The sequence below is a fragment of the Pseudorca crassidens genome, chromosome 11 (assembly GCF_039906515.1).
Source record: "Pseudorca crassidens isolate mPseCra1 chromosome 11, mPseCra1.hap1, whole genome shotgun sequence".
NCBI lineage: Eukaryota > Metazoa > Chordata > Mammalia > Artiodactyla > Delphinidae > Pseudorca > Pseudorca crassidens.
The window spans coordinates 1508544-1528882 of NC_090306.1; the positions used below are offsets into that span (position 1 = coordinate 1508544).

Genomic DNA, 20339 nt, shown 5'->3' on the forward strand with positions numbered 1-20339 from the left:
GATGCAAAATGACTTACATTCGTACAAAACTGTAAATAGTTGATTCCAGCCTCCCTCTGAGCAGGGTCCAGGTGGCCCTGCTGGAGGAGGTCTTAAGTGCATCTCCCCACCCTCTCGAGGCTCTTGGCCTCTGGGGACAGCAGCGGCCACTCGAGTCACCCCAGGGCTGCCAGGAAGAGTGTGGACCAGGCCGCACAGCTCTGTGGGGTTGGAGCCCCTTCCTGGGGATGGAGGAGAAGAGCCCTGGATCCCTGAGGGTGCCATGGACAGTCCCACAGCCCGGCAGGGGCTCAGGAGGGAAGATGACCGCAGCAAGCAGAGATAAACCCCAGTGACACAGAGAGGGTCACTCAGTTCCACAAAGTCACCGTTCACAGCGGTTTACCCTCGTCCCCAGAGCCGCTCCGCACCCAGCCTGGTTTGTGTGTCACGTGGTCCTTGATGGGTCGGCTCTATAAAGGCTGAGCAAGACTTCCAGCGTCTGGAGGACCCAGGCGCTTCTCAGGCAGGTGAGCTGCCACATGGCACCACGCGGCCACCACCGAGGCTGGACGCAGTGCAGCCGGAGGCCCCGCCGTGAGCGCGGGGGGCGGTGTCCATCTGCTACACTCACCACTGCATCCGCACTGTGTCTCTGGGACCCAGTGAACACTTCATGCCCGGCTGTCAAAATTCGTTCTGCTTGCTCATGCCTGCTGCCAAGAGGCTACCACGGCGCCGGCTCACGGGAAGCGCTCACTAAACACGGACGGACGGACGGACAGATGGTTGACAGTCTGTCCTGCCTCTAGTCTGCCAAGTGAAGACGGAACAGTGAGCCACCCTGACACACCTGGTCTATCCCTAATGGAGCGCCAGTCCCGGGAAAGCCTCAACCCATGTCTCCCCGAGTCCGGGGCTGCACACACCAAGGGATGGTGCATGCCCCCCACCTGCAGAATTCTCCACGGGCACTGGGGCAGCTGTGCAGACAGGGCGGCGACAGGAAGCAGACTGCAGCCCCAACTGCGAACCAAACACGGTGGCCCCTGCTGCACTGAGCAGATGACGTGTAGGTGGCTGGATGCGAGCCCCAGCAGAAAGAGGCTGAGATTCACAAGAGGTCTGGCAGAGATCGCATCGCCCCTTCAAGGATCCCACAGGGGCCTTCCAAGAACCCACAGAGGTGCCCTAAGAAAGTGTCGGCACTGGGACTGTTGCCACAGCAGAGAACATGACAGCAGCCGATGGCAGGCAGACCAGCACCAAGGAGAAAGCCGTGAGCCCCGTTTCCTCCAAGTCCTTCTCCTCCGCCCCAATCCTAGAAGCCCAGCATGGCGGGGAGGGAGGACACTGGACGAAGGGAAAAAAACAGGTCACGACCCTCTTACCCTGCACAAATCTGAAAGTCACGGGTAAGGCCTGAAGTAGCCCATGGGCTTTGGAACGTCTTTTGAAGCCTAAGTATTGAAATGAGACTGTTCAAATAACATGGGCTTCGATGATGGGGAAGAACAGGAAAGGGGAGTGAGCAGAGCAGGTCTGCCTGCAGCAGCGCTGGAAAGTAAAAGGCTTCCTGTGTATATGAGTCGGTCCATCCTCCATGCATGGCCCCTGCCTGTGACTGAGATTCTGGGTGTGAGCATTGTTTCTCATGGCAAATTAAAGCACCAGTATGCTCTGGGCCTTCCAAGTCAAAGAGTAAATACTAACACCTGTTTCTAGACCAGTGAAACCACCAAGATTACCCACTGGAGGCAAATGTAAAACTGCACTGTGGCATCACCTCCACCATTCAGGTGTTTAGGACTTCACAGGAGAAAAAGTTCACAAAGGACAAAATACTAACAACTGTTTCTAGACCAGTGAAACCACCAAGATCACCCACTGGAGGCAAATGTAAAACAGCACTGTGGCATCACCTCCACCATTCAGGTGCTTACGACATCACAGGAGAAAAAGTTCACAGAGGACAAAATACTAACAACTGTTTCTAGACCAGTGAAACCACCAAGATTACCCACTGGAGGCAAATGTAAAACAGCACTGTGGCATCACCTCCACAATTCAGGTGCTAAGGACATCACGGGAGAAAAAGTTCACAAAGGACATGGGCTCACACTCAAAGTTCATATGCCACAGAAGGAAGTGATCCCCCATCAGTGAAAGTCAGCAGATACAAGAAACAGGATAGCCACTCCCCAAGGACTGAAATCAATAAAGCAATCTGAAATAGACTATAAATATTACATATATGTTTCAAATGATTAACAACCTAAAATATGGAAAAGAAATCATAATGGGACAAAATACAGTCTTAAAAAAACAAAAGGTTTGAAGAAAAACAAAATAGAACTTTAAGAAATAAAATTGTCATTAAAAATGAAAATAGAGCTTCCCTGGTGGCGCAGTGGTTGAGAGTCTGCCTGCCGACGCAGGGGACACGGGTTCGTGCCCCAGTCCGGGAAGATCCCACATGCCACGGAGCGGCTGGGCCCGTGAGCCATGGCCGCTGAGCCTGCGTGTCTGGAGCCTGTGCTCCGCAACGGGAGGAGCCACAATAGTGAGAGGCCCGCGTACCGCAAAAAAAATAAAAATAAAATAAAATAAAATTAAAAAAAAATAAAAATGAAAATATATTTAAAGGTAAAACAGCATATTAGATACAAATGAAAAAAACTGGTGAACTGGAAGATAGAGCTGAAGAAATCATTTAGAGTGTAGCAAAGAAAGATAGTGAAATGTAGGATATGAAAAAGCATCTAAGAGAAAAGGTAAAATGAGAAAGATCAATACCAGAGTTCCAGAAGAATAAAACAGAAAGGCTGGCAGAGAAGGAATAGTTGAAAATAACTGAGAATGTTCCAGAACTGGTAATGATACAAATCCTTAGATTGAAGTATCTCACCAAGTCACAAGCAAGATTTTTTTTAAATTAATGTATTAACACAATATCGTGAAACTACGTAAGACTAAAGACAAAGTGAGTATCTTTTAAAAATCAGAATCGTGGCTTGGACTTACAGCAGACTTCTCGTCAGCAACAATAGAGTCCAGAAGACAATGCACGATCTTCAAACAGCTGAAAGAAGACAGGAGCTCACACAGAATTGTGTACCTGACGAAACCATCATTCATGAGTGAGGGAGAGGAGAGAGAGAGAGAGGGAGAAGAGAGAGAGAGAGAGAGAGAGACAGAGACAGAGAGAGAGACAGAGACAGAGACAGAGAGAGAGAGAGAGGAAGGAAGGAAGGAAGGAGGGAGGGAGGGAAGGAGGGGAGGGAGGGAAGGGAGGGAAGGGAGGGAGGGAGGGAAGGGAGGGAGCGAGGGAGGGAGGAAGGGAGGGAAGGGAGGGAAGGGAGGGAAGGGAGGGAGGGAGGGAAGGGAGGGAGGGAGGGAGGAAGAGAGAAAGAAAAAGAAAAACAGCTTCAAAGACTGAGGAAGTTTACCACTATAGACCACTGCCCAAAACACTATAAAACATGTGCTTCAGTGTTAAGGAAAGAAACCAGAAGGAAGGAAAAGAATGCAAGATGCAATAAGGCTTCTTCACAAAGACTTTCTTGGAAGCAGGTGTCTTCTTAGTCACACCTACTGTGTGGTGTGTAAAGCACCCCAATTCAAGCCCCCCTCAGTCACTTGGTACACAAGAGGCTAAGGAGACACAGGGACATCTCCATGCAGTTAAAGCCCAAAGCCTCTCTTCTATGCTACTATTTTCTCAAATCACTTGGTACACAAGGCTATGGAGACACAGGGACATCTCCACGCAGTTGAAGCCCAAAGCCTCTCTTCTATGCTACTAGTTTCAAAACCATGGAGCAGGGCTATTCTGTACTCTTCCTGCCCCTCCCCCAAGACATTCTTTCTTAGAAAAAACTTAGCTCAGAAATAAATACTCCTTATGCATTTGAGCCTACACTACCATTTCCCCACACCGCTGACAGTATGCATAGGACCACACTCACAAAGTTTTCTCTTGCTGTCTTTCACTTAATCCCTTTGCAATATTTAAGTCATAGTCATTTATAAGTGGGGTTAAAAGAATAAACAGATTCTCAGTTGGAGGGCTGGGGAGAGTGGATACAGATCCCCAGACACAGGGAAGGGAAGTGATGCGACAAAACACCGAAGCAAGAGGCAGAGGTACCTGTACACGCGGGTCTCCTGGCGCCCAGACACACCTGCAGCTTGAGACACCCCGTACCTGCACATACCACATGCAGATCCTTCCCAAGGAACTCGTAAGCTTGGCCCCCAGGTGCTCGAGGAACCTTTCCCTAAGAGTCTCCAGTTCAGAGTTTCTGTTCATTCACTTCTGGGGCTGTAAACGTGAGCAGGTGACCTTTATTGCCATTTCACCCCCTCTCCTTTCAGACCATGACCTAACTGTAACCACTCGGGAGGCACCGGCCTGTGCCCACCCACGGCCAAGCGGGCGTGAACGAGACCTCATCCTGTGATGTCTCCAGGGGTCTCCCCCTCCAGGACACCAGGCCCATTCCGTCACTTCATCCACCTCAAGAGCATCTTTGTGTTGGAGGTTTTCTCCTCTCCTCCTCCATTCTACCAAAGCCAAGCCAAACTCCAAAGGTCCAGGCCTGGGACGCGTTGGCTGGCACTGAGGAGGCCTGGGCATCAGACTCAGAGATCCTTCTGCAGCCGACACTCTGCCTCAGTTTCCCTGGAGTAGGAAAGGGGAACCAGAGCATTCTGTGGCCCAGACCCAGCAACAGTTCGGGTTGGGGTCAGCGCTGCCCTCGAGGTTCATCAGAGTAAGGCCAAACTCTGCAGGTAGGTATCCAGATGGGGCCCCACAGGTGGACAGGGCACCAGGCCCCAGAAGGCCGCCATGGCACACTGCTTCCGGGCAGGCAGATGGCGGCTGGGCCACTTCCCGAGCCAAGACAGGCAGCGAAAATGGCTTCCAGGTAAAGGTCTCACCCCTCCCCAGGTATCGCACCCTGTGGTCAGGTGCAATCCCACGTGTAGGCGGTGGAGGGTGGGTGCAGGAGCTGGAGAACAGGGGCGGGACTTGGGGCCTGGGGCTGTCGGTACATTCCCCTGCCGGGAGGACGCCGGGGAAGTACAGGGGCCCAGCCTCCCCAGCTCCGCAGCCGCCGTCCCCCCTGCCTCTGGGAGAGGCCCTCCAGTCCACCCGCTCTGCCCTCACAACCAGAGTCTCTGCTGGTGCCTCCTGGCATCAACTCCTCCTGGACCGAGAGTAAACTCAATGCCACCAGCAGGGGACATCCCCAAGGCACCCAAAGAATGTTACTGTCCTTTCCTTAAACATCCAGGATATCTGCCTTGATGACAGGGAAGTCCAGGCATGCCAAGCTCAAATGGGGTCCAGTCTGAGATATTCCAGGGGTTTGTAACAGAAACGTGATATTCTGATATAATTATAAGGATACAAAGTCACAGAGCTGAGCACTTCACGAAGGCTAGCCAGTCCTCCAGAGGGCTCACACCCTAGGCCGGGAAGCTCGGCTGGTGTGGACTGGGGTGGGGAGGTAGAGTGGGAACACCAGAGGCAGGTCTCTCTTCCCCCAGACCCCTAATACCTCCCCTTTCAGCCACGCCCACCCCCCAACAGCACTCCACAGCTTCTCACGCTCTGCCAACCTGCTCAGGTCTGTCCCTGAGAACAGAATTCCGTCTCCTCAGCTGGGGCTAATCCTTCCCCTCCTGTCCTTACCCCACTGCCTACTGCCTTGGTCCACATCTGCTTCATCCACAGCCCCCCGCCCATCCATTCCCACTCTCTCCTGTGCCAACAAATCCATCTCCTCTTTTCCCACTCACAGCCGAAACTCCTGGAAGAGTGGCCCTCACGTGCCCCCACTGCCCGCCAGCCACTCTCGGCATCACGCAGTCTGACTGCACGGCAGTCGCCCCGAGCCGACTCTCAAGGTCCCTGAGAACCAGGTCGTCACATCCAGTGGGACTGCTCTCGGTTCCCACCTCCCCTCCCCACCGCCCCACCTGACGCTGACAGCAGTGGCCTCCCCTCGCCCTCCACGACCCCTCGGGCGCAAGGCTGTCCTCCCTCCCGGGCCCCTCTGGCTCTGTCTCCTGTTTTACCTGCTCCAACGTCCTCAGCCCTACGTCGTCCCCTCCCTCTGTTCTCTCTCCCTAATAATTTCATCCATTTCCACAGCTTCAAATATCACCTTTCAATGAACTCTAATCCTGCACGTATGCTGGGTATCTCTCCGTTAGCCCTCCAAATCCACCCTCTATCCTTCCCACCTGGATAGCCCCTCCCACCTAGATAGCCCCTCCCACTGGATAGCCCCTCCCACCTGGATAGCCCCTCCCACCTAGGTAACCCTCCCCACCTAGACAGCCTTTCCCATGTAGATCGCCCCACCCACACAGATATCACCACCTACCTAGATAACCCCTCCCACCTAGATAGCCCCACCCACCTAGATAGCCGTTCCCATCTAGATAACCCTTCCTACGTAGACAGAGGGCTTTCTTGCCCTCCAGCTTTTGTAGAGAAAACCCCTTCTTCTCTCTCGCCTGGACGATGGCAACAGCCTGGGAACTGTCCGTCCACCTGTGGTCTCAGACCACCCCTTCACCCTCTACCCTGCCACCTGACGAGGCTCCTGGAAGAGCAGTTCTGGTCCACCTTCCCCTGGCTCGAACACTGCAGATGGACTGGAGCAGCCCACCGAAACCGAATGGGATGCAAACTCCAGCCTTCTGTGAGGGCTATCCACACATTCCCTTACCCTGCCGTTCCGGCCTTCTCTCCACTCCTCCCCACACATTGCCTGTGCGCTAAGCAAACTCCACTCCCCATTCCTTTAAAATCCAGTGCACGAGGCTGTCACCACCGTGCTTCCTGTTGGGAACGTGAGCCCTCCTCTCTACCCTGTTTCTGCCCACTCTTCAAGGCTCAGCTCTGTCAGCCCCGTCCTATGTGCTTTCTCCATTTACTCCATCTGAGTGTACCCCCTCCTTCTTTACCCCGTGAGCCCTTCGTCTTTGTCTCCCTGTGACGTCAAGCATGTTCTGCCCGTTATTTCAGCTGTGGGTATCTGTGCATCTTTCTTCCTACTGGACCACACACTCCCCAAAGGATGGGACAGCTGAGGGGCCGCCACCCTGAAGGTCTCCTTGGATCCAGCGATCCTGTGAGCAGACTGCCTTACCCAGAGCAGATGCCCAAAACATGGTGAGAATGACTAACTGCCCCAATTCTGGGAGGGGAAAGCCAACTTAGGACTGTTTTCACCAAAATTGGCATGAGATTCCCCATTTTCAGGGCATTTCACAGTCAGTTTATCCTGAGAAAAGGCTCCCCATCTCCTGATCTTTCAGAGAGCTGGGCACAGGTCAGAAACTTTGCCTTTTAAATGACTGAAAAACAGAGGCGCAGAATCTTCTCCACTGCAGACCACATGTGACATCTGAGTCACTGTAATGCCCTCGGATGTGCAGCTCAGAACCCCAGGACGTCTTGGGCAGCTAGACACGGTGACAGAGGCTTTGACCTTGGAGATACACTGTGCAACATTTCAGCTCTGGACAGCGGCCAGGACACACCTGTGAGCAGGACCAGGGAGGGGATGGGAAGGCAGAGCCCACAAGAGGGGGATTTACTAAAAGTTGGATTAAACTAAGTGTATCGGCCCGCAAAGGGCCTGACCTGCATTCCGTCTTAGCACGCTCACCTCTGCTAATCTAAGAAAGAACGCACACACGCCCCAGCAGAACCCGCCAATCAGGGAGCTGGGCAGCAAGAGCAGCTCGGCAGCCACGAGGCGGGAGGTCTGGGCCTGGGTCAGGACACGGAGCCCCGACAGATGATACAGTCAGGCTACAGGAGGAGCCCAGACCAGGGGACAGGGCTTCTAGCTATTCTGGCCCAGAAAGCCGTCTAACCTTAGTAGGGCTCCTGTAGGAATAAATGGCAGAACACAGAGGAGCCCACCTAGGTAAACAGAAGAGAAAGTCTACCATACACTATTCTGTCAACAGCTTCCCTAACCAGGCAAGTTGTTCAAATTTTCTAAGCCCAGGTTTCCTTATCTGAAAAAATGGAAATAATAAAACTCGTCCCATTACTTCAATGGGTTTAAAAAAAACAAACTGCTGATACAGTAGATGTGAAGAGGATTTAAAAGGTATTTTAAAACAATCAGAAAATAAAATGAAGTTATTACTTTCAGACACAACAATTATTGGAAGAAATAGCCACCCCCAGTTTGAAAGGGTTTCCTGAGTCACTAATTGGTCCTCCATCTCCCCAAGGGGCCACCAAGTGTTACTGTCGCCTTCCCCTCCTCCCGATTTCCTGACTCCCTCCCCGGGTGTCCCCTGTTCCTCACACACCTTTCCCTCCCTCGCCTAGACTGCAGCTGTGTGAGGAGCAGGCAACAGCCCTGGGCCCGGCTTTCCCCCCAGGCAGCCCCCGGGCTGGAGACAGAGGCCCCTCACCAGCTACCTCCTGGCCACGCTGCCCCTCCACCAGCGCAGAAGCAGGGCCATGGGGGGTCTCACCCGGCCACACGGCATCCATCCTCTCCCGGGGTCCTCGCGGTTCCCAGGCGTGGGCACTCCTGGACTACGGACGGGCAGACGGGGACAGAAAGACAGATCAAATAGCTCTGTCTTGCCAAATACCTGTTTCCTGCCGTTACAAAGCCCAGGTGGCAGGAAGGTGAGCGCTGAACTGGATGTGGACACCTTCATTATTTGGGGAAGGGGGGAAGCATCAGTTACTCCTCCAGCAGCGCTGGATTGTTAAACACCTAATTAAAGTAAAAATTCTGACACCGGCCCTGGGAGCCCAGGGGACAGACTGGACCCTCACTACCGCCACAGTGGAATTTCTTGATCCGATATCCTCGTCTACACAGGATTCTACTGGGGGAGGAGCCACACAAGGAAATGGGCTCTTCTAACCAAAAAGCCGTAATTCAGACCCAGCAATTCCACTCCTGGGTCTATACCCTACAGAACTGAAAAGAGGAACTCAGATACTCGGACTAACTAACCAACCTCACGTGCTTCCTTTTAACTGCGTCATTTATCACGTGGTTCATTTATCAGGGGAACTGCAGCATTATCCACAGTAGCAAAAGGTGGAAACAGCCCAAGTGGCCATCAACTGACAAATGGATAAGCACGATGTGGTCAGTTCACACAGTGGAATATTATTTAGCCATGAAAAGGTATGACGTTCTGCCACCCATGATACACCGTGGACGAGCCTTGAAAACACCATGCAAGTGAAATAAGCCAGACACAAAAGGACAAATACTGTGTGATTCAACTTATATGAAATATCCAGAATAGGCAAATTCATAGAAACAGAAAGTAGACTAGATGTTACCAGAGGCTGAGGAGAGGGAGGAATGGGGAGTCGTTACTTAGAGGTTACAGAGTTTCTGTTTGGAGTGAAGAAAGGGTTTTAGAAATAGCCTGGCAATGGTTGTAGAACACTGTGAATGTAATTCATGCCACTGAATTGTGTACTTAAGAATGGTTAAAATTGAAAATTTTGTTTTATATATTTCATAATAAAAGAAATTTTAAAGGTCATAATTCACATCTTCAACTACCAGTAGATGTGACTTACAGACTTAGCTTTGCTGAGATAGTTAAAAGAAATAAATCTTAAAATCACTTTTCATGTCACTGAAAGAAAGTGCTTGACCTCAGCTCCGAACGACACCCGGGTCCCTAACTAACCTCATGTGCTGCCTTTTAGCTGCAACATTTATCACGTGGCATTTATCAGGTGAACTGTCACAAAAGACCTAGATCTGAACGCAGGGAATACGCTGCCCTCAGTGAGGCGACACAGGTGAGCCCCAGTGACCAAATTAACATCAATTCGGTTACTGTCATGACGCACGAGAATCCACAGTCACTCGGGGTTACAGGGGTCGGAGCGGGTATGGGGAGCGACTGCCAGGGGGTACGGGGTTTCTCTTCGGGATGATGAAAACATGCACGAACTGGACAGTGGTGATGGTTGCACAGCCCCGTAAACATACTCAACTTCATTGGACTGTACAATTTAAAGGTATGTGAAATGTATCTTTCACAGTAAGTGAACTATATCTCCACCAAGATGTCCTTTAAAAATCGATAAATGCATAACGCATGCAGTCAGGGTGCTCAGCCTGCAAGGACGGGCCCCGAGCTCATGAGAACCTCGTTGGAGAATGGAGGGCCTTACTTCCAGGAGGGAGTTACTGGGAAGACGTTCCAAGAACGTGGTGAAGCGAGGCCCCGCCACGAAGCGGTCATCTCAAAGCCAAGGCTGGACAGATGGAGGTCCCCACTGGGATCTGAGGACCAAGCAGGGTCCAGGCAGGAACCTCAGGGACAAATGCACAGCTAGAGGAGGAGGCGGGAGGGGAGGCGTGTGGAGCGACCACGGGGCAGAAGCAGCGTTCCGCTACTTGTCCACCACAGTGACCAGCAGAAGCCGGAGCTTTCACAGAGCAAATCCAAGCCAGGCTCCGCCAGGCTGGCTCAAGGTCATCTTTCCTCAGCCCCACGTGGAGAGAGAAGCGAGACAGCACATGCTTGGGAAGTCCCACAGACCTGAACTTAATTCCCGGCTCCAACAGCGTCTGGATGCCCTTGGCCACGTTACTCAAGACCACGGGTCCTTGGTTTCCTCGTCTGAAACATGTCATTAATACCCACCCGTAGGACGGGCGTAGGACGCAATGCTGGACACGCTGACGTCCGGTACGTGGCAGCTACTGCCTCTGCCCCGTCTACAAATACAAAACGATGGACGCTGCCCTGCAGTACAGATTATTTTTAAAATAAAAATAAAAACGTGGTCGGCCCCGTAGGTCACAGGCCCAGAGGCTGGGAGGCGGGTGTCGAGGGGAGCAAGGTGCAAACTGAAACGCACGTTTCCCAGCACGCTTTTTGTTTTGTTTTGTTTTGTTTTTGCGGTACGCGGGCCTCTCACTGTTGTGGCCTCTCCCGTCGCGGAGCACAGGCTCCGGACGCGCAGGCTCAGCGGCCATGGCTCACGGGCCCAGCCGCTCCGCGGCATGTGGGATCTTCCCGGACTGGCGCACGAACCCACGTCCCCTGCATCGGCAGGCGGACTCCCAACCACTGCACCACCAGGGAAGCCCTCCCAGCACGCTTTTTGACGATGAGATTGTTTTTGCTTCAGGAAACTAAAGGCTAGTCTGTCACTTAAGGTGTGAAATTAAAGCCCTTTCCTATTTTGCTTGGTGTCTTAAGATGCCGGATGGAGCTGCTCCCTCCCGTTACCTACAGACTACCAGCACTTTTGCTGTGTACCTTTAAAAAGTAGTTTATTTTCCAAAGCCAAGGTTTACATTTGAAGCAAAGTTCTATTTGCCAGGCAGCCTGTCCTCCCGTACCGAGGAGTGACGTTTAGGTTTGGGGAATTCATGTTGGAAAGTGAGGACAGCCTGAGTGGCCCGCCAGGCTGCGTCCTGCTCTCAGTGGCCCTATCTTCGCATGTTTGGACCAGCAGAGGACTTCTGGCCAGTTCAGAAGGCAGAACCCCGGGCCTCAGGCTGCAGGCGGGGACCACGTGCCAAGGCCGTGAGGAAGCCCTGCCTCCCGGGGTCCTGACCCTCAGGCTGGTCCCACAGTCCTGGGACCCCGCTGACTCAAGAAGAGCTCAGAAGAGCTGCCACCATGCAGTGATTTACACTCGCCCTCCCATGCGGAGCCTCGCGGCCGCCCTGCAAAGCCAAAGCCGGCGGGCTAAGGATCACTGTCTCCATTCTACGGATGAAAAGCAGGAGACCTGACTCCTTCGAAACGCTCAGAGAGAGAGTCAAAGACTGCGACCCAAGTCATCTTCTAGGTGTGGCCTTATTTACTTTTCTTTCTTTCTTTCTTTCTTTTTTTTTCTTTACTTTTGCTAACTAACACCTTTGAAAGGTTTTAGCCCAACATGGCTTATTTTGGAAGGAGAAAAATATATAAATGACTGAACATGACACAATGGTTACAAAGTAAATAGAGCTTAATTGAGTAATCAAGTCAACATTTCTCAACATTTCTGCCCACAGGCAATACGGGGAAGAACATTCGTTTACTGTCTGGATTTTGGCTTGCTTCTCTAAAAGACAGGAGACAAGATTATTTTATTTTCCCTTCAGCTAGTTTCCAGCGGGCAGCGCCACGCGTAGCCGAGTGTATTAAAAGAAACCCCTGTTGGCAAATGGGCAGCTTGAATATTTCATGAAATTGTGGCAACACTGTGTTCTGCGATGGTGGCTTCCTCCAGGGATCTCAGAGGCTACACCTCCGAGAGTGAGTCGGGCGCAGGCCCTGTCTTAAAGCTAGAGACCAGGTCAGCCTCACAGGCCTTCCGGTCTCTGGGAGCATCAGGTCAGATGCCAAAGGCTTGGGGATGGTGGGAACGTCGGAAGGAGGCCCCAGATGATCCCTTTCCCATGCCGAATTTAGGTCTCTCCTTACCTAAATATGTCCCGGGAAGAGGAGGGGTCCTAGGGGACCAGCCCAGACAAGGGAGCAGGGGAGTCTTTGTTCCCACACCTTGGTAGACTCGGGGGCAGCCTGGCCTCTGGCCGCGGCAGCCTGACCGCCCCGGGCTTTCTACCTGTTCTACCTGCAGTTCACCTGCACGTCCACCCGCCCTGTGGTTTCTATGCAAAGTCTGCCGGTCCACAAACAGCCCCCAACCCCTCCCCAAGGCAGCCCGACAGCCCAGCCTGGCCTCTCCCTCAGGGGCCGAAATGAGCCCTGACTGGGGCAGAAAGGAAGTGAGCAAATAAAAAGGCCTGGAGGCACGTCCGTTCGCAGACAGAACAGTGATCTGAGTTTTGCAGGGGTTTCCTGTGGACACGTATGAACCTTTACCCTGTTGTCTAAGATGACTCTTCAATCCTCCCAGTGAGAGGCAGCCCCCAGCTCTGTTTCCAAACCTAATACCTCAGACATGACTTCAACCAGAACAAAGGCAGCGTCGGCAGAGGAGGCCGGCGGAGAGGGTAAGCGGGTTACCAGGCAAAGGCTACCCAGAAACACCGGTCGATGCGTTCAGAGCACCAGCGTGCACCACGCACGTCAAGAGGTGGCAGGAGGGCGGAGAACCGAGGCCGGGTTCCAGTCCCGCCCCTCCTGGGTGACCCTGCAGGAGCCTGTCTTCTCAACTGGAAACGGAGTTTGTTCCTCAGGTTCCTTTGCCCATAAAACCTCCTGATCCTAGAGAGTAAATTCCCGAAGGGACGCATTTACTCTAGGTCTGCCTGACAACCCTTCAGAGAACATGAGTGTGGAACCGCCCCCTCCTTGCCCCGTCTCTCTCTCTCTCTCTCTCTCTCTCTCTCTCTCACACACACACACACACACACACACACACACACGCACAGCACCTGAGCACCACGGTGAAGCGGCCATGCGGTGGCGGCCTGGCTGGGGCCTGGGGGAAGGGACCGTGGGATTTCGAGCTCTGGCCGGTTGGCCCCCTCTGCCTCACCTCTGCCCAATGCCAAGTCCCCAGCATCTCCGGGGAAGTGAGGGCCTATTTTCAACCTCTGATTCCCTCCTGACCTGCGGGCCCAAACTGCCCTCCTCTGTCCCGTGGATCCCCACTTAGATTAACTCAGTTCCACAAGTAGCGGCTGTGTGCCCCACGCTCCCCCAGATACCCCAGGGAGCTGGGTCTCCTCCTGCGGCCCCTGAGGCCCGCTCACAGCTGTGCCTCCCGGGTCCCCTGCCCACGGCAAGGAGGCAGCGAGGCCCCCGGGGCCCCAGGTCAAGGCCTGGCCTTAAGCAATGGGCACCCCATCTGGGACCCGAGCCACACACACACAGGAGTCACGTCAGCCCCCATTCTGCGTCCCCCCCAGGGATGCGGGGTAGTCCCTGCGTCCCGGCTCCGAAACAGTGCTGAAGGCCCTCCGTTTTCCCAGGGGCGTCCTGTCATTTTTACTTGTTTTGTACAGTACCTAACCTTGAGGTTCATGTAAACAGGTGTTTACTAAATTATTTTAATAATGACAGCCATGGCTGGCAGTGTTGTTTCATTATCAGAACGTTTAGCACTTATGTCGTCAAATATTCACCCCATGATATTTTGCACAATTCCCCGTGGCTTTTTTTTTTTTAAATCAGTCTTCGGCTCTCCTCTGCACAGCCCACCATCAACTTAGGCAACCGTGGGGACAGAACCTAGGAGGAGCTAAATCAGTGCGATTACCTCGCTCAGTGCTGTGGTTGCTAAGTCTCCAGGTATTTCCCAAACAGTCCATCAGCTTTCTTTAGTCCACCCTGGAAAATAAAGTCATCTGCCGATTTCGAAAGCAGAGCGCAGATTCCAGAGTCCCCACGGGGACCAGCGGGATGCTACTGGCCGACTGGTCACCACCACATGGCAGACCCCAGCAGGAGGTTCCCAGGGACAGGACGAGGGTGCTCCAGCCACGCCCACACATTCTCAGCTCCTCCACGGCCAGGGCTCTCGGACCCAGGAACTCGCTACAACAACCGAGAAAGCGGAGCGAAGAAAGGGATAGAAAAGAAACCCCCGGGAGCTGGAACACAGCACTGAAAGTTAGAACAAATCTCAGTTACTTCCTAACCCAGGTCTCGGGAGCTCTGCTGCCATTACCCAGCATGGGAGCAGCCAGATTCGTAAACAGCTGTGACGTGTACCCAGTTGTTGTTGTGTTTTTCCCCTAATAAAGTTAGGAAAATGTCTCCTTGCCTTTGAGCTGACAAGCTCTGCAACCCTACCGGCCAGGCTTTCCAGCTCCCACACTCCAGGTTGGCCCCAGGCTGGGCCTGGGACCCCCGGGCCCCTCTGGTTACCAAGCCCTGGTGAGAAAATTAATACGGGGAGGAAGTTAATATAGGGCGTAACGGGTTCAGGCAAGCAGGATGCGGCCTGTGCTGGAGATCAAGGCGAGGCTGCGGCAGGAGGGCGAATCCAAAGTGGGTTCGTTACCGGAGAGAGGGTGAGAGGTCGGCGAGGGCGGGTCGTGCCGGGGGCCCCTGGTGTGCGCGCGGCGGGCACTCTGGTCCTCGGAGGCCTGCGCCCTGGGGCAGGCACGCAGACCGAGGCACAGCAGCAAGGAGTGCCCTGCGGAGCCTCGGCCCCCTTGCCCAGCCCCGCAGGTGCCCCTCCTGACTCCCAAGCCCTGGGGCGCCACCTCCTGGAAGAGGCAGAAAGCACACCCCCTCTGGTCTGGGGGCTGCATTCATCCGTCAAGCGTCAAGGCCCGCGCTAGGAGGTGCGGATGCAAAGACCCCCACCCAGGACGTCCCTGCGTCTCCTTCTGCATCTGTCTTACACCCAGAAGAAACCACCTCGGGCAGTTTTAAATCACAGAGAAAACAGAAGGAAGAGTCCCAAGTCACCCCCGAGACTCAGGGGCCAACGGCTCACCATCTACTGTACCTGCAGCATCTACCTGTAGAGAACCGTTCACCCAAGGCGAGGCACCGACGTGCCACGGTGTCAGGGCTGCATCACCAGTATTCCTGTCTGCTACGCACCGGGTCCCCAAAGGGCTCTAGGCTCTTGTGCAATCTATTTAAAATAGCTTTTCCTTATTCAGTGCGCGTGTGCACATCTAAATACTGTTGGCATGTGCTCCATGGAAATAAGGGACAACTGATTCTTGTAATAAATTCTATTGTATAGTACTCTGATAGCCTGGAAAGTATGTGAACAGTATTAGGAACAGTATCTGGAACCCCAAGAGCCCTGTTTCTCTGGGCTCCTCCATGCAGAACCCAAGAAGCAGCAGCTAATGTCGTGCCTTCTTCAACCTGTGCAAGCTGAGGTGCAGTAACAGCGCTCTCTGACCACCGATCATGACTATTATTACTTTACTATGATGATAATAACCGTTCTGCTGCATCGCTAAGCAGTGCTCTGAAAAGAAAAGCACAACGTGTCTTCCACTCCCAGAACGCGCTTCCCCCTCTGCCTTGTCTCCAGCAGATAAGGGACGTTCTGATGTTTTATTTGTTAAATGGTTGACTATTAAGAAACTCATTTGCTAGCTGGAGGCTGCAATGGAAAATCAGCCCCGAAAAGCGGGAGGCTGGTGTGGGACCAGAGCAGATGGGGTGCTGGAGGTGAGGGGAGGCTCACGAGCCCCTCGCTGCCTGAACCCAGGGTGGGGGGCCAGCCCTCAGGGAACCTGCGGCTGTTCCAACGTGCTGACCCCCGTGTCCACACCCCGACCCCCAACACACACACACACACACACACACACACCCCACTGCAAAACTGGGGCAAAAGGCCTTGCACTGAGCTACTCGAGTCTGTCGGGAAGAGGAAGATGTAACCCCCGCCCCGGGCAACTTCTCCAGCCTTGCACTCCGCCGTCACCACCCGGCGCAATGCTCCCTCTTCCCTCTCTGCTCCTGAAACCCTACCCCTGGGTACGTTTCATCGCCCCATTAGTTATGAAGCCACAGCAACCCCTTTCCGGCAGACGTCCCTGCTTCTCCAGGTCTGCCCACCCACCTCCGTCACCCTCCTCCCCTCCTGCCCCAGGAAGACCCAGCCATGCCAACGACAGGGCGCGGGGAGGTGGAGCGGAGGCCGGGGTCCTGGGGCTCTTACACCTGAGAACCGCATCCGGGAAAGGAGGCAAAACTGCTCTGTGAATTATATAATCACTGCGGCTTCAAGGGAGAGAAATGGGATCCAGGTTGCCATAGTGTTTGTGGCGTGTGGCTGGGAAGGCGGCGCCCGGCCATGCTCCCTGCTGCCGGCCCCTCCATCTTCCCCACAGACCTCGCGGGGCCGTGGCTCCTACTCTGAGTGTCTGCTCCCTGCACACGGGTGGGGGGGCGCGCTGGGGCACCAAGGGGCAGAAGGAAGGAAGGAAAGGGCCAGAAGGGGTTTGTCCTGCACGGGGAAGAGGCCTTGCGAACGGTTCAGGATTTGCTGAGGATTACCACCACGTGAATAATAATCATGACCACAGGCCACTGCCATTGTCAGGGACAGCGAGGACGTGGCCACTGGGCTCTCCCCCTCAAGGCCGCCTGGACTGAGCTGGGAGCCTGGAGGGGAGAAAGTCATCCCTGCTGTTCACAAACATCACCCTTTCTTTTGTGTCCCTCCTGGCCTCCCTCTGAATCCATCCACGACTCCATCAGGAAGGGCACAGGGGAACAGGTAGGGGTGGGGCACGGGCTAGAGAAATCCAGGGACAGAGCTTCCCTTGTGACCCCAAAGCCCTGGCTCACCCTAGAACCCACGACCCTTGACACAATCCTTCCACCAAAAGAGGCCCAAATTCCCCCACTGCTGCCCAAGCTGGAGATGAGTTTCAGGTTGGACGGAGACCAGGGAAGCTGCTTGGCAGCCTCTGGCTCTAAAGGGTGGGGGCTCTGCCCGCTAGCGGTGGGGCTGGGGGCCTAGGGAGGGAGGAGGCTGGAAAGGAGAGGGAGGGATGGAGACAACCCCTCCACCAGGCTGTCCTCAGAGAATCTCTTGATATGCCCAGGAAGTAGCAGGACCAACAGCGACAGGTATGGAGAAGGAAGAGATTGGAAGGAAGAGTGTAAACAGGGAGGCTTGGGAAACGGGGAGACAAGAGAGCCTGCACCCAGAGGCAGAGGAAGCCACGGGGAAGGCAGAGACGGAGCTGGAGGCGGCCACACTCCAGCAAAACCGTCCCTCTCTGCTCCATCATAATCTTAATTGCCGAGCAGTGCCAAAAAATAATAACTTGTTAATACGGGCGGCGGGGGTGGGGGGGGCGGTGAGGGAGAAAGTTTCCAGGAAGTGGGGAGTTGCCTGAAAGCCTTTCCCTCTTTCAGGGGGAGCTGCTGACACTTGATGCCAAGGATGGAGATACTGGGAAAACACTGGGCGACAGTGTGCAGCCGCGTGAGCTCGGCACACCCTTTTATTATTGCCTTAAAACATGAAAAAGCAGAGCCCACACACCGCCCGAATTCTAAACGCTGACATCCTCAGGTGCTAGCCCACATGTGGGTGCGAATAAGAACACACGGGGCGTAGGCGCGCGGGGGTCAGCGGCCGCAAAGAGGTGGGTGGGTGTAGGTGAGCCGGAGAAGAGGGACACAGGGAGAGAGAGAGAGAAAGAGAGAGATGGGGGGGGCGGCGGTCCACAGGGAGAGGGAGAGAGAGAGAGAGGGGAAGGGAGGGGCGCCAAGACTCGAAGCCGCCCCCTTGGAGCGCGCTGCCCGGGCGGGGGCGCCGGCCGGCCTGGTGCGGGGCGCGCGCGCGCACTCCCAGCCGCGCCCGGGCGAGGCGAGGACCCCGGCCCACCGGGCTGGGGCGTCGCCGGCCGGGTAGTCGGGCTCTCCCGGCGAGCGCGAGCCAGCGAGGCCGGAGCAGACACTTGGGAACTTTTCCCCTCGCCCGGAATTCTCCGGACGCGCGGCTCGGGGGCCGCGGGCGCGGGCGGGGGAGGGGTGGGGATTTTCCGCTCGGGCTCCGCGCGGTTCGGCCAGGGTCTCGCGGGCCCCCGGCCGCTGAGGGAGAAGGACGCGCGGCGGGGACCGGCCGGGGCCGCGGGGCGCGCGGGCGAGGCCGGCGGGCGCGGCGGCGGGGTCCAGCCTTACCTTGGTGGTTTTCCTCCGGAATGTACATCCTCGTGTTTTCATTGACCATGGACCAAGAATTGTTTGAAAAGGAGAAGCCACAAAGAGGAAGAAATGTCAAACACGCCCGAGCGGGTCTGCACTAATCCCTGCTCCGAGGCCGGCGGCTTTCGTGCAAAATTCGAGGAAGCCGTGGATCTGCAGTCGCTCTTCTGCCCTTCTGATGATTACCTGATTCCCATTATTGCATCAAACACCAAAAACTGATCCTTTCCACTACTGCCTCCTTCAGTGAAATTGTAATGCATCCTCAGCACATCCGGGCCCCTTCCAAGAATTCAGCGCCGCACCTCTGGCGGCCACAGCATTTGAAAAAATAAATGGGAAGGCAGAGCGAGAGGAGGCGGAAGGGGAGAGGGGAGCGCGGACCCCAGGGCGGGAGAGGCCCGCCGGCCGCCGGCCTGAACCGTCTCCGCCCGCTCTCGGCGCGTCCTCCCCGGCCCTGCTCCGCTTTCCTCTGGCCGAAGGTCCGACGAGTCCCGAGGGCGAGGAGGCAGGAAGGCGCCGCCGCTCCGGGCCGCGCCGCGCGCCGCTCTGGCAGGAGCTGTTTCTGCAGAGGCGGCGAGAGGGAGCCGCCGGCAGGAGCGCGAAGCGCGGCGCTCACCCCGCGGCCCGCCGCCCCGCCCGCCCGGCGCGCCCCAGGCGGACGCTCTGAACGCTTCCAGATGTGGCGGCGGCGCGCGGGGCCGGGCGCACGGCGCGGGGCGCACGGCGCGGGGCGCGCGGCGCCGACTCGAGCCCGGCCCGAGACCCCGCTCGCCCCGCCGCCCGCGCCTCGGCCCGCGTGCCGCCCGGACACACCCCTTGCGCCCCGCCCCGGCCCCCGCGTCCTGCGCGGCCCCCTCGGCGGCGAGGCCTCTGGCGCGCAACTCCGGGGGGGGGGGCCATCTGCCCACCTAGAGTCTCTGCGGATCGAGCCACTGCGCGAAACAGCAAAAGGAGCCGCGGCGCCACGGCTCTGTTTGGTGGATTACGACCAGGGCGGTTGCACGAGTGGCGTGGATGCGGAGAGACGGGGGCAGAGAGAGAGGGCCCGAGAGGCGGAGCCTCCTGGCGAGGCAGCGGTGCCTAGATGTCTGAGCAGACTAATAGACCCGGGTTTTCTTAATTCCTCCGAGGCCGCCGAGCACGTGTGCTACCAGGATATCCTCACCTTCTCCTCTTAATTATTTCTGCCACTCCGGCGGGAATCTGTTGAGCGCCTGTCCTTCCCGGAGCAGCAAACCTTCCTCCCAGTCACTCAGACAGCCACTGAAGGTCCATGGCACCCCCTGCAGGTCCGGGCTCCTGAGAGCGGGGCTGCCTGAGCCCTGGCAGGGGTGCCTACAGCTCCCTCTTGGGAAAACGCCCCGCTTCCTACCCTCAGACCACCCCCCCCTCCCCATCCGCACTCCTCCTCGGGGGAGCCCATCCAGCTCGGTGTGTCCAGCCCAGACCTCTCTTCCTGATCGCCAGGCTACCCAGCGCTCTCGGTCTCTGCTCGGAGGCGGACGGACATCTCAAACCTAACGTTTCCAAACGCCGAACTCCCTATTCTCTGTGCCAAACCTGCTCCTCAGCAGCTCCCCATCTCAGCGGATGGGCCCAAAACCTGGAGTCGTTCTTGACTCCTTTCTCTCTCATCCTCTCATCTGGTCCTTCGGGAAATCCTGAAGAATCGTGCATGTGACCACTTCTCAGTTCCCCTGTTGCTACCCCGAGGTCTGAGCCGACGTGGTCCCTCACCTGAGTTCCCGCAGAGACTGCTGCCCCGCGTC

General features: G+C 55.6%; 1 protein-coding gene across 21 annotated transcripts in view; it reads right to left on the reverse strand.

The window, feature by feature from the left end:
• The window catches only part of CACNA1C (calcium voltage-gated channel subunit alpha1 C), a 469600-nt gene extending 450016 nt beyond the window's left edge, over window positions 1–19584 (reverse strand). For 13 of the 21 annotated variants that reach the window (XM_067755977.1, XM_067755985.1, XM_067755974.1 and 10 more), the window contains exon 1: window positions 18544–19201. In XM_067755977.1, the coding sequence (XP_067612078.1) occupies window positions 18544–18592 (49 nt within the window). In that variant the 5' untranslated portion in view covers window positions 18593–19201. Of the gene's footprint in view, window positions 1–18543; window positions 19202–19478 lie in introns of those variants that run through there. The other 8 variants (XM_067755988.1, XM_067755990.1, XM_067755981.1 and 5 more) reach the window with 2 other exon arrangements.
• Between the last annotated feature and the right edge of the window lie 755 nt (window positions 19585–20339).